This window comes from Hemibagrus wyckioides, linkage group LG19, assembly GCF_019097595.1.
Source record: "Hemibagrus wyckioides isolate EC202008001 linkage group LG19, SWU_Hwy_1.0, whole genome shotgun sequence".
NCBI lineage: Eukaryota > Metazoa > Chordata > Actinopteri > Siluriformes > Bagridae > Hemibagrus > Hemibagrus wyckioides.
Window position 1 is genome coordinate 13,125,001 of NC_080728.1, and position 14,022 is coordinate 13,139,022.

Genomic DNA, 14,022 nt, shown 5'->3' on the forward strand with positions numbered 1-14,022 from the left:
CAGACAAATGAAGGTAATGTTTGCCACTGATTCAGAACTTTTTTCCTACATCAGGCACAGGAGTCATTTGGAATGTGTATATTTTTTTGCATAACATAATTATAATAAAGTAAGAAAATTTCAGACGGGATACAGACGGGATCATCCGGAACAGCAGTTACGCGAAAGAGAAATGTGATAATGTGATTCGTATCTTCATGTTTGTGTTCATGTCTGTAAGCCTTAATTAGAAAGCAGTTCTGTTAGTGTCTTGAGACTCTGTCGTTTTTAAGCCCACTCTACTCTAACAAATAATGGGTGTGCAGTTCAGCAATTCAGCAGCTCAAGGTGTGACAAATTGTCTATGGAATTGAGGTTTGGTGGTGTTGCAGGCCATATGAAGTGTCCCTGTGTCCCTTCATGCATGCAAGTCATGTACAGATTTGGCCTGTAGGGTTGTCAACCTGGAATGTAGTAATGTCAGTGGTGCCTTCTGCCTGGACATTGTTATAACAGCTTTAGCAGTTGCTGCTTGGCTTTAGTACACAGGTGTATATATATATACACATACGCTCCACGTATGATGCTCCAAAAATGTGCATGTTCACTCTCACGAATACCCTTAAAACAGTATCTCTACAAATGCAATATACCAGTGTTGTCATTGTCATCCCCCCAAGCACAGTATAGTCCACCTATATAGAAACACTCATACACAACTAATGGACCACATGTGGTCAGGCAAGATCAGGCTCTCAGGAGGCTCTTTCTGTGTCTCTCAGCCCTCCAGCAGTGTTTCTCCTCACCCTTTTTGCTGTATCTCTGCTCAGGTCCTGCACTACTGATAAAATTAAGTGAAACCTGCCCCAAAGGGGATTGATACATTAACAGAATGCAGCTGTCTGCAGGCAAGAGGTCCTCATGTGTTAGTGTCTGCAGACCTGAGTGCTTGTCATAAAGAAATACATTCCAACATGTTTTTTTTTCTGTAAATGTTGTAAAATCTGAGCCAAGTCAAATTATAGTGCAGCAGAATTGCAGTTTGTGAGCGATTCATAAATTTAATTCAGATTAGTCACATTCGCACAAGCTGGAGCTTGAACTCAATCTACTGTCATGACCTAGCTTTGCATTTTCAGTGCTTGTGTGTTTATGCTTATTTAGGTTACACTGGCTGTGTGCTAGAATGTTTTTAACAAAGTTTCTGTGCAAATTAAATGAGGTGAATTTCATCTGAAAACTTGATAACTCTGATCCTCTGCTCTCTCTGTTTTAAAAGGATACCAATACAAATAAAAATATAGAAAACACTTCAGAAATGTTTATAGGACATTATCTTTATTTGTCACATATACATTACTGCACAGTGAAAGTCTTTCTTCACATATCCCGTCCATGGGGTTTGGGGTCAGAGCATAGTGTCAGCCATGATGCAGAGCCCCCCTGGAGCAGGGTGGGTTTGGGGACCTTGCTCAAGGGCCCAACGGTGGCAGATTGGTGTTGCTGTGGCTTGAACCCCGATCTTCCGGTCAACGAACCAGAGCCTTAACAACTTGGGACAAGTTGTGCGAATTTTCTGTGAGATTTTTATTTTGATGAGCGTGAGGGTTAATATATGAATCTCACAGGATACACAAAGGCTGCATTGATTAATATGAACATTAATATGTCGCTGAATGATGCTTTTATGAGGTGCATTTATTCATCCTTAGTAACTCTCTAGCCGGTACTTGCATGTAAAATTAGATTGCTAGCTTGTTTATATTTAAGAAAATATGACCGGTTTGATTTGTTAAAATAAATCACAGGCATTTAAAAACAAAATAAATATAAATAAATAAATAAATAAATAAAAACACACACATACAGTCACACATGTATCTTGTGGAACCTTTTTGGGGTTTTCCAGGGGGAAAGTTGTAGAGTTCATATTAATATAATATAATATTTGGAACAGTCATTGTGTACTAATCCTAGATGTTGCAGTATAATTCACTGATGTATTTTATATTTTGCACAGCTTGTATTAAAAGACTTTTCATTTATGAAACTGAGGTTTTGCACAGTTGCCAGTTGGATCAGTTACTTAGAGGACATCAGTATCAGATGTTGGTATCAGCTGATACTCAGAAAATAGGATCTCTACAGTTCACCATCAAGGCAAACATGAAAGAGTGATATTTAGATGAAATTGCCCTTGTGTGTGTTGTGCTGTACCTTACCATGTTTATGCTGCTGTATCATCTCCTGTCTCTCTTCCTCTCCGTGTGGTCAGTCAAGGTACAGAGGAGCAACCGGCCACTGCCCTGGGAGTCCGGCACAAACAACAACAGCAACTTCCTCCCCTACCAGCACTATAACACCTACCACCCTGACCAGTCCTGCAGCCAGGCCAAGCAGAAATCTTCTCCAAACAACCCCTGTAATACCCCTTTCCTTTCTCCTAATGCCTTCATCTGTCCATTTTTCCATCCTCACCTTTCATTTCTCTTCTCCTTTTGACCTTCTCATTTTGCATGGACCGTGTCAGAAGAACTGTTCGGATGTTAAATTGTGTTCAATTTAACATTCATTCCAAAATATGCACCAGGGTGTTATAGAAGAAAAATGATGAGGAACATTAGAGTTGTTTGTTTACTATAAGCGATTAGCCTAGTGCTTTTATACTATAATAGATTGCTATACTATTAATAGAGTTACTCAATTCTTAGTTCCTGTTGGTAAAGAAGGTTGATTTATTTTCTAAAACAGCAGCGCTAACAATAGTGACTGTAACACATACCACAGTGTGCTTATTCTAAAACCCAGGAGATCAGCAGTTTCTGAAATATTTAAACCAGTCCTTATGGTACCAACAAAATCACAGAGATGGCATGAACCAAAGCTCTTGACCTGTATCTGCATGATTTTTTTTTTTTTTTTGCATTGTAATGGTGCCACATGATTGGCTGAGTTGATAACTGCATGACTGTAAAGGTGTGGAGTTGTTCCTAATAAAGTGGATGGGGATTTTTTTTTTTTTTTTTTTTTTTTTTAAAAGACATTTGGAAAAAATACATATCATTATGCTACTTCAAATATGTAGCTGTCCTTAAACAAGTGCATGTGAAGTAGGAGAATTAGAGACGATGAGTGTATTATTATAAACCTGTGGTCTCAATTACAACTTGAACCGAAAGTCAGATCTGCTGTTGTAAAAAATTAATCAACACCTTCTGACCAGATTTGAGAATTCAACTGTGGTATAAACGATATTACTCTATCTCTTGACCGCTGTCAACTCGTACTGTACCCCAATTTATCTTGTTCATGGCTGAAGTTGTGTGTTGGTGTTACTGTAGGCTTTTTCCATCGCTCAGGAGAAACTGGAGCGGAACTAAATTCCCGGCTTCCTTTTTTTTTTGTCCATGAAATGCACTGAGGCTAGAGAATGTTTTCCTTCTCTTTATCTCGCTCGTCACTCCCGGTACTTTATTGTACGTTTGGTGACGTATTTAAGCTCGTTCCTGCCGGTGGAAAGCGCGTTAAGGAAAAGGTGGCTTTCCGATCAAGACAAACATGCAGTCACTGTGGCCACGATTTCTAAAATAGATCTCTCCGAGCTCAGAGGAAGCTTTCCACAGCTGCCTCTGTGACACTACAGTGCCACACACAGTCTGCATGCCTGTGATCCAGGTCTCCACATGACCTAGCTTGTTCTTATAGTGAGGTCCTGAATACCTCTTTGCAGGCTTAAGGGGCTTCTGGGATGTGTAGTCTATGGTAATTGATGGCCAAAGCCCTTCCTTTAGTGATGGCCTTTAATAGTCTAATAAGGTGGGATGATAGAGCGCTATCAGGATTATCCATTTCATATGAGCCGCTTAGTCCCTCCTCACCTCCCTAAATGCCGCTCTCTCATTTGATGTCCTTCCAGATTTAAGGGCTGCCTCATCTGACACCCAGGCTCTGGTGATTATAATCAGCTCATTGCTTTAAAGTAAAGCTGCAGTAGCCGTATTGATCTCATGCGTAGCTCTTTCTCCATTTCAAGGGCAGTATGTGCATGCTCGAACTGCTCTAAAGTCTCCTCAGTGCAGCAGGGCCAGAAAGAAGCTGTGCCACTTCATTGACTAAATTACAGGCACTTGTGAGTAATTTACTGTAAGTCATCAGAAGCCAGTAAATCATACGCTTTTTCTCGCATAGCCATCAATTTACATTGCATATTTTTTTAATTTTGATCAAAATCTTTTTAAGTGTGTCTTGTCTGCTTTTAAAGGTTTAAATCTTACTCAGGTGCTTCATTGAACTCCCTTACTTATTACTTATTCACTGACTAAACCTATTTTGAAAATGTCCACAGGCCTATATATGGCCAGTTTGTACTCTTTAGCTGTCCTTTACATTTCTGACAGCTTTGTGCAGCTAAGTGGCTTTAAATTATAATAATAAAAAAAAAGATAGATAGATAGATAGATAGATAGATAGATAGATAGATAGATAGATAGATAGAATTTTAATGTTCCTTAATATTCAGTTACAGTTGGCTGAACATTGAACTGGTAAATCTTGACTCTAATGTTTAATGCTGTCTTGCTCTCTCTCTCTCTCTCTCTCTCTCTCTCTCTCTCAGCACTGGGCTCATCTTTCTCACCCACCTCCATGAGTGCCTACAGCTTGAGCTCCCTCAACATGAGCACACTGCCTCGCAACATGTATCCCACAAGCCCCCGCAGCACACTGATGAGGCGCAAACTGAAGAAGAAGGACTACAAGAGCTCATGTAGGTTTCCGGCTCTCCTCTAAGCCATTCCTAAAGTCGTCTTTCTCTCTGTCTCCGTATTTCCTGTAGAGTTTGTAATTGGACCAACCCCAAAATCGACCAAAATCCTTCAGTAGCAGCTGATGTAGTGAAGTGCGCTTGGGTACAGCTTGATGAATGTTAAATATAACATTCACTACGTGCTAGGCAGTAGGTCTTGAGCTCAGAAATGTCCTAGCTCACCCATTTCAGGACTTTTTCAATTTCTCAGAATGGCTGAGGTAAACATAAATAGCTGTTTTCCTATTGATTTCATATGGCCCTTCTCTCATATATTAGGATCACCATGCTGCCATTTATTCAGGTTTATTGCTTTTTCCTGATGTGCAGGGAATTGTGTTAGACACAAGGGTGACTAAAACTTGTTCATGCATAATTGGGAACAGAAAGGAACAATCCCAGAATATTTGCAGTTATATTGCTTTCTCATTGCAAGCACATTTTTCCCCCACAGTTCAGGTTTGATTTATAGAAGTGTAGTTCTATACCTCATGGAAAAAGACATTTGTAGCATGCAGTAATATATTACTGTGTTAAACTGTTTTTGTTAGTAATACTGAAATAGAAGGTAAACCAAAGCTGGTTGGATAAAAAAAAGTACAGTAAAGTACCTTTTCACCTCTGCTTGGTGTTCACAAATAACCGTGGAGGAAAGTGGAAGCACAGTACACAACAGAAGACAATTGTACAATTGCACAATTGTATTCTGCACTGTATGTGATTAAAGATACCAATATCTCACATATTAATTTAACCCCATTTCCATTAGGGCTGGTTTTTGTATTGTGCCAGCATCGATATCGCCTAATGGCACCAAAATAAATTCCTAATAAAATTCTACCACAAAAGAAGACATGATATTTTTTGAAGATTTGGAATTGAGGTGATTCAATTTGATTTGTAACACTGGATACTGTCACAAAGCAGCTTTACAGAAATATATATAAATGATAGAAAATGAGGATATAAACTATTTATATTGTATAAATGTATGAGTTTATTGCTAATGAGAAACCCGGAGGCAAAGAAATACTCCCTGACGTGATATTAAAAGGAACCTTGAGAGGAATTATATAATTTGCAATTATACAACCAGGCAATTCAGTCTAGTTTTAACATGAAGTCTATTTGGTTTTGTTATGTGTTATGACATACTGTCACATACTTGATTATTTGCTACTGAAATATAACTAGTGCTACATCATCGCCATCTCTAACTATATACACCAATCAGGCATAACATTATGACCACCTGCATAATATTGTGTTCATCCTCCTTTTGCTGCCGAAACAGCCCGGACCCGTCGAGGCGTAGACTCCACTAGATCCCTGAAGGTGTGCTGTGGTATCTGGCACTGAGATACCGGCAGCAGCAGATTCTTTATGTGGGTCCCCATGGGCCCCACCTCACAACTTACAGGACTTAAAGGATACCTACGGGACTCCCAAGATACTATTGATAGATACTGACCACTGCAGACTGGGAACACCCCACAAGAGTTGCAGTTTTGGAGATGCTCTGATCCAGTCGTCTAGCCATCACAATTTGGCCCTTCGTCAAACTCACTCAAATCCTTACACTTGCCCATTTTTCCTGCTTTCTAACACATCAACCTTGAGGACAGAATGTTCACTTGCTGCCTAATATATCCCACCCACTAACAGGTGCCATGATGAGGAGCTAATCAGTGTTATTCACTTCACCTCTCAGTGCTCAGAGTGTTATGGCTGATCGGTGTATGTCATTACCCTGGACTTCCTGCTGAAAAGTTGGGAAGGAACCTGCAGGCGAAAACATTTCCAAAGGGATGACTATGGAGAATATCTGAATCATGAATAACTGTTAATTTATTTGTTCATTAAAAGTGGAAGTGCTTACGTGGGATTTGTGGATGATTATCTACTGATATTAAGGTTCTTTAGGGAATAGAGATTTAGAGACAGAGAGAGAGAGAGAGACTTGGAATGACTGCATTTAGAATTCTGCTCTTGGCTGTAATATCCCGTGCCGTGGAGCGAGAGGAGGGAAATGACACCTCTGGCTAGCCCATAATTAGATCCTGTAAGATATTTCAGATTGTTCAGTGAAGCGGCCTGCTGGATCAGCTCGCCCCCTCTACAGCAGATAATTACCCCAGCCACACAGTCACATCTCAGATAGCTCTCTCTTATCACTAAACTTAACAATAAACAGGAAGCTGGGCTGGAGGAAAACGGCAACACTAATCGCTAGTGCTGCTGGAAACAGCAAGCTGTCAGGAGTCTGCTCCTCATTTGTTTAACTTTTTCTTCTTTGAAGCTTGGAGTTCAGCTTCACCACATGACTAGATGGCAGTTAAGATGCCAGTGGGGTGTGGGAGGAACATGAGATTCCCAGCAGACGAGTGGGACTGGCCTTTTTCATTAGACTCTGAGGGCATCGTTAATTCCTTTTGTAACCGAGAAGTTTGAAGTGATGATGTTTACGACGTGGAACCCATTCAATCATATAAACAGCAATGAATCACTATAAAGTTTGAGGATTCTGGGTACACCGATTATAATGTGCTATCCATAAATAATTACTTGACAGTTTTGTTGTTTTGGCTAATTAGTTCAGGATCTGTTGATGCCAGAACACACAGCTAATCAAAAAAACAACAGAGCAGCTAATTCTCCAATTATATCACGTTCCCTGGAATTGGAGGACTCTTCCGAAGTTGTTGTAATCAGGCAACTTGAACAGAATTCTGCAGTGTTTGCGCTGAGTTTACAATGAGTTGTATAAATATTCACCTCTTTTATTTCTGATTTTCAAAACTAGAATCAGCTTCTTCTTTTCAGGTTTACCAGAGAACAAATTCCTGCTATGAAGATAGCATTGATGTAGAAGTATAGATAAATAATCCAAATCCAAAACCCACAAACCTCTTTTCTTACACTTGAATTGTGTCCAGTCCGGGCTGAAACAGCATCGGCAAGTGAGCACTACTAATGATCGAATAGTGTGATTGGATTTTTGAGATCTGATTTTAATCACAAGCGCTTTTATGGTATTCCAAAATAAACCTCTCACTATACTCATCTCATCTATTCCAGGTCACATCATCCTGTAATCATATCATGTCTGCTCACAATTACTATATAATTACAAGCTGTTAATAATAGCCATTGATAATGTGTGCAGAAGTGGAGGGGAAAAGAGAGATAAGGGGGGCAGAGGAAAAGAAGAGAGAGGCGGAGAGGTCAGGGAGAGAATGCAAAACAGCTCGTTCATCATTTTCAAGCTAGGCTTGATTGACATTGCCTATAACAGAGATGTGGAGGTACTTTTATCGAATGGGTCTCTGGAGGCTTTGTTGTCTCCAGCTCTCAGGGAGCAAATAAAGTATGCTGACACTTTGTTTCCAGCATGTCCACAAACCTTTCCAGACTAGAGAGACATGTTCTGCAAAGTCACCTATCACAGAGTCCTGACACTGATGCTGGCCAGTCATGATGCAATAAGAGACAATAAAGAAGGTCACACTACTCTGTAGAAAGATCTCTCTAACACACACACACACACACATGCAGAGTCAATAAAGTAGAGAAGTGAGAGGGTACACTGTCCTTTTCACAAAGCTTTTTTATTATAGTAAATAAGTGTGCGCACACACAAACACGCTCACACACTACTGTGCCTATAAAGCATTCATGTTAAGAGTCCAACCTTGCAGAAAAGCTGTTTGTATTGTGCCTCATTTAATCTGATTTAACTGATCACCTCATTAAGACCTTTGCCGGCTGAATTCGGTGTATTGGTAGAGTGAAAACATGAACCTCCATAGCACTGTTGACCTTCAGGATCCAGGTTTTCCACTCGGGCTTAAGAACAACCTCATAAAATTCAATCTACTGACTCCTGAGGCTGTCATGGTTAATCAAGATATATTCCCGTTCTGTGTTTCTATGATCCAGCTTAATCACAAAAAAATCTTCCTGTCCTTTATTTCTCTGCTCCAGCTTATCATAACTTCTATGCTTAATGTAGCATGACCAAGGTAGCAGCAAATCTCCTCTCTGGGAACCATTAGCACAAAGTAATTTTTTATGTTTTTTTTTTGTATCTTGGGGTTCTTTTCAGTGCACATTCCAGAATGTGCTATTTGAGGCATTAAGGTGATTTTGTAAAGGCAAACCCTGTTAAATATAAGTGCTTTTTTAAAGGCTGTGTTGGCTCGGAGCCGTCTAACAGCCATGAACTAGACCTAACTCTCGGTCATTTCTTTGGCTTGAAATGATTTGCCATCATATGTCTTAATCCGGCAAAGGAACGAATTTTGTTCTCATTATTTATCGGAGACAAAAATTATCTCCTAAATTCTCCAACAATTCGTCTCCAGTCTGCATCTGACTCATGGATCAGGCTGTGAAATGCATCAGTGCCAGAGGGATAGAAGAAAAGCCGACCTGGCAGTGATTCATCGAAAATCTGTGGCTGGCGACCCCTCAGGAGTACAAAATTGCACTCTCTGTTTTTCATCCATTTTGAAGTGTGCTGTGAAAGGGACACTATATTGGGAAACAGTCCTTGGTCCCGAATGAACAGGCTCTGCAAGAGGCTTCTGAATACCTAAACTGTTATAAGACCAATTTGCAATGGCTATAATAAGAAAAGAACTCTTTCAAGTACTAATTGTTTTGTTCTAGCGTGACTAGGAGCTTTACAAATCCTATATCAGTCCCAGAGTCTGATCAGGTACCAAAACTTTTAAAACAATATCCATGCCCGGCATTGGAAATCCAGCCGGTGTCATCAATCATAGTGCCAAATGTACCCGATTCTCATCAGAGCTATCCTGGATATTCAGCTTATAAAGAGCACAACCAGCTCAGTGCAAGTTAATAGCTTGCTGATAGATTTTTTTCTTTTTACCACGTCTGGTGTGTTTGCCACGTAATGTTCAGGAAAGACTGCTTCTGCTGAGAAAGACAGTTCTTAATACTTACCAGTGGCTATCTCAGCTCTCTGACACGTTTGATGGATTAGACTGTTGTTGGACTTTAGCCCTGAAGTCGGTGTGTACATTCAGGTTTTTTAAGGTTTTTTTTTTTTTTCCAGTTATGGAAAGATTTATTAAGGTTGAGATGCTGAAGGTTTCCACTTCAGCTCAAGTGGCTCACTTGACTTCTGGATAATTACAAATCTGCACACTGCCTACACTGTAGTGGTCAAAAACTGTTTGGGGGTTTTAATATGTCTGTTGCACTGGAATAGAAATTACAGTGGTAATTTGTGTTTCTAATGAAAATGGCTAAACATAAGTACTGATAATTGCAAACGGCTCACTGTGGCTTAGTGAGTACAAGCTCTGCAGGATTAATCGCCCGTTATTTGGTAACTTGCCCTAATACCCAGTCTGTCACACCATATGTTGTTTAGCCTTGCACTGTCTAACATGTTAGCCAATCTGCAAATTAGCCTTAAGGATCATTTACTCTTGATTTTAACCTGAGAACATGTGTAGGCGTCCTATGTACATATTTATTTAGGTGTCTGCCAGGGTACTGCAACATAATAGTGAGCATGTGAGCTTTAAGAGTGTTGTATGTAAGAAAGCACTCTAATGGAGAGACTAGGCAAGAGAAGCAAAATAGTGAATAGTTTGTGGCAATATAACACTGTAATATATATATATATATTTTCTTTGTATTTCTTTTTCCACACCTTCACACCATTGCTCATGTATTTTGAGAATAGTTATCATTGTTATTTGATGATTTGTAAGGTTGCATAATTTATAATATTGCACTTTCTGCCAGCCAAGGTTCTGGGTTTTGGGTATTGTCCCAGTCCCAGTGCTACAGGATACACTTCCCTGTTTGAATCACAGCACTTTGGTGACTGTAGAGGCGTCTCATCTAGCTCTGCTTACTCATAAAGTGCCTAATTTCTCATGCTCCTTAGATACGTTCATAGTACTGATGTGATTTTTCCATAACGGTTTGCTCCAAGATCTCATATTACTCTGTCTTTAATCTGTTGAAGGGTTTTTTCCAAAGGCTCTCGGCTATGATAAGATTCTCAGGATAATGGTGTTCTTTATCAAAAGCTCTGTCTTATCATACAGCTTTGGCAGACAGGGCCGGTTGTGCGGAGAGAGAGAGAGAGAGGGTTAGATCCAATTCAGCACAAACAAGGTTTCATTCTATAGGAACTTCAATATAATCTTACCAGAGACATCTTTGGTCATCTGGCTTTTGTGCTTTTGTGTTTATGGACGATTTCTATAGTGAAGATCAGGTGGATCATACTCTCTGAAAATGGTTAGGTTAAAAATATCCCACTCTGGGTCAATTTGGAAACTAACGCTGGGTCTAATTTAAACTAAACCCAGGGTATTGATTGACTCAAAATGTGGGTAAAAATGGCTGTTGTCGAAGTGTAGCTATGAATTTGTCCTTGTTACGGTGAATGCTCGGTATTATATCCATGTACATCTGAAATCATGAGTGAAGAATATCTTATCAGAAATCTGAAACCTGAGAGAATATGAAACTCCATTGCTAGCGATATTAGAGATAATGGGGTTTTTTTTTTTATCTACATAGAAAGAACAGATATGTAGCAAAGCAAAAGTAGAGAACTTAACATTAGCCCTAAGTATCACATACAAATTTTTACAATCTTTGCACTTTTCTTACAAAACATACATTGTTGGAAAAATGTTTTTCTGTTTATTACAAATTCAGCCCTATTTCCTGCTCAACTTGCATATTTTGTTTGTCATGAATGGCTATCAAGCCAAACTAGAGTTTAAAGATATATAGAGTTTAAGAATAAATACAGAAATATAATTTGGATGGGTTTGGTTAAATAATAAATTGGCATAAATGTGAACAAAACAGTTCAGATCTTTTCAGGTTGCCAGTTTGTCTCAACAAGCAGAGTGGAAAGTTCCAGAAAATGTTCTCTGTAAGGTTCATGCTTGTCAGGACTACATTACCCATTAGCCTCTGCACCTCATGAGAGCACACTCATCTGAGTCACGTTTATGTCTTATAAGCAGAGCTATTTCAGTTCTGCCTGTGGTAGCACTCATTGTCTTGTATTTGTCAAGCTCACATCATGTTCTTGTGTCCTTTCAATATGTTTACCTAGTTCTTGTTCTTGTTCATGTACCTTGTGTGTGTTTTGGATTGTGCCAATTAAACCGTATCTGCACTTGCATCTGCCTCTGACTCTATGCCCTGACAATGCTGAGATACACATTATCAACACAACTCCCTGACTCGACAAGCTAAACCAAGTAATGGCTTGTAAAAATAACCCACTATGACCTCCAGATAGAAAGTGTTTTTAGAGCTAATGTTGCTTTCTGCTTTCTGTGTATTGCAGTGTCTCTGGCCTCCAGCACTGTGGGCCTGGCCGGTCAGGTGGTCCACACAGAGACCACCGAGGTGACCCTGGTCAGCGACTCCATCATGGGATTTGGAATTCAGCTCCAGGGAGGAGTGTTTGCTACCGAAACTCTCACTTCTCCTCCACTCATTGCTTACATCGACCACGACAGCCCAGCCGAGAGGTGAGGTCTCAGCATCTTATTTCATCTCAGCAAATTAAAATAACAGGTTTAAAAGTGAGCAATCTGGGCAAGATCTGAAACGTGTAATTGCTTGCTTTATCTCTACCTTGCGATCTGCACCGAGCCGACATTAATGTTTTTTTTTCTCTAATCTTAAACCGCGTTGCACTTGTCTTCGATCTCGATCGCATCCCAGATCCACAGAGCTGTTACAGCATCAGCATCTTATCTTCCTCCGCTCGACTTTTCCCGTCATGTAATTACAGCTATTGCACTTGATACATTGCCGGGTGGCTGTGATAAGGGGACTTTCAGCCAGAATGTGGGTTGATTGAATGCTTAGCTACATGAGAGGCTAACAAACATAGCTGTAATTGCCCGGGTGGGCCTGTCTCAGGTGGCACCCAAATAAACAAACACGTGTAGCAGATGACAGGATTTACGCCCAAATCTCAGAGTAATTACCGAGTTCTAACGACAGCTTTGGCATTAATTTTAGCAGTTGTAATTGTGCTGAATGACATGAACCTTTTATTAATGAGAGATCGAGGACAGGCTTACATTTATACTCAAGTACCATACTTACTCTCCCTTTAGTCTTCCATTCGGTTATTAGAATATGCATTTGGTTTCTTCTTCTTCTTTCTTTTCTCTACATAAAATTATTTCAGTAGGTTTGAACTTCCCAGTCTGATATCTATATTTATATTTATAGTCTTCATATTGAAATAAAGGTCTCACTGAGCTCATGTTTCTTCTAAACCTGAATAATTGGAATAGGATGAATGAACACTTGTACTTAGACCAAATTAAATAACTCACAAGTGTTTGGCTTCTGTTGTGTAAGTCAAAAAAAATGAGTATACTACGTACATTATTATTATTTTTTTTTTTTTTTTATCCATAACAAGTTTGATGACGGTTTCCTACACATGCTGCCAGACAACATCTAAAGCTTTGTTAATACTCAATTGCTTTCTTTCTTCACAATAATGTATTTGTGTAATAAGCAATTCCAGCTTGGCAGGGGAGTAAAAGAAGTTATTTGGAAAAAGTTCCTGTTGATTAGTCCAGCCAGACTTGAATCAGCAGGAAGATGTCACAGTTGGAGTTTGTTAGAGGAAAACATTCAACATGGAGTTATCTGTCTGGTTAGTTCATTAAGGCAATTTAAAATAACACAGTGTTGTATTTGCTAGCTGCGTGGAATACCCCCCAGGTCTGGAAACTATAAATATGACACCAAAAACTATTTTACATTTAGGAATTTGTAAATAAATGATGAATACAATTGGTAGATAAACAGCAAGAGATACCACTATATTGCCAAAAGTTTTGGGACACCCCTCCAAATCATTGAGTTCAGGGGTTGTTCTTGGCTCCTTAGTTCCAGTGGAAGGAACTCTTAATGCTTCAGCATACTGAGACATTTGGGACAATTTCATGCTATAGGAACACCAAACTGTTCCCACAAAGTTGGGAGCATGAAATTGTCCAAAACGTCTCGTGTTGCTGAAGCATTAGCTATAGGTGTATATATAAGATGTACATGATTGGGTGTACGAGCTTTTGCACTCATATGTGGTCTAAAGTATGGAGTGAAGTCCATGCTGTCATAGAAAAATAATCAGCAGTGTTGTGTGATGTGTTGCAGAGGGCCATTACCAGCCGGAAGTAGATTATTTTTCCAAT

The 14,022-nt window shown here is 39.6% G+C and overlaps 1 protein-coding gene across 10 annotated transcripts in view; it reads left to right on the plus strand.

Annotated features, from left to right (window-relative positions):
* Positions 1-14,022, plus strand: part of grip1 (glutamate receptor interacting protein 1) — a 294,167-nt gene that overhangs the window by 249,749 nt on the left and 30,396 nt on the right. For all 10 annotated transcript variants that reach the window (XM_058417361.1, XM_058417365.1, XM_058417356.1 and 7 more), the window contains exons 10-12: positions 2,255-2,401; positions 4,595-4,744; positions 12,144-12,330. In XM_058417361.1, coding sequence (XP_058273344.1) covers positions 2,255-2,401; positions 4,595-4,744; positions 12,144-12,330 — 484 coding nt within the window. The remainder of the gene's footprint in view (positions 1-2,254; positions 2,402-4,594; positions 4,745-12,143; positions 12,331-14,022) is intronic.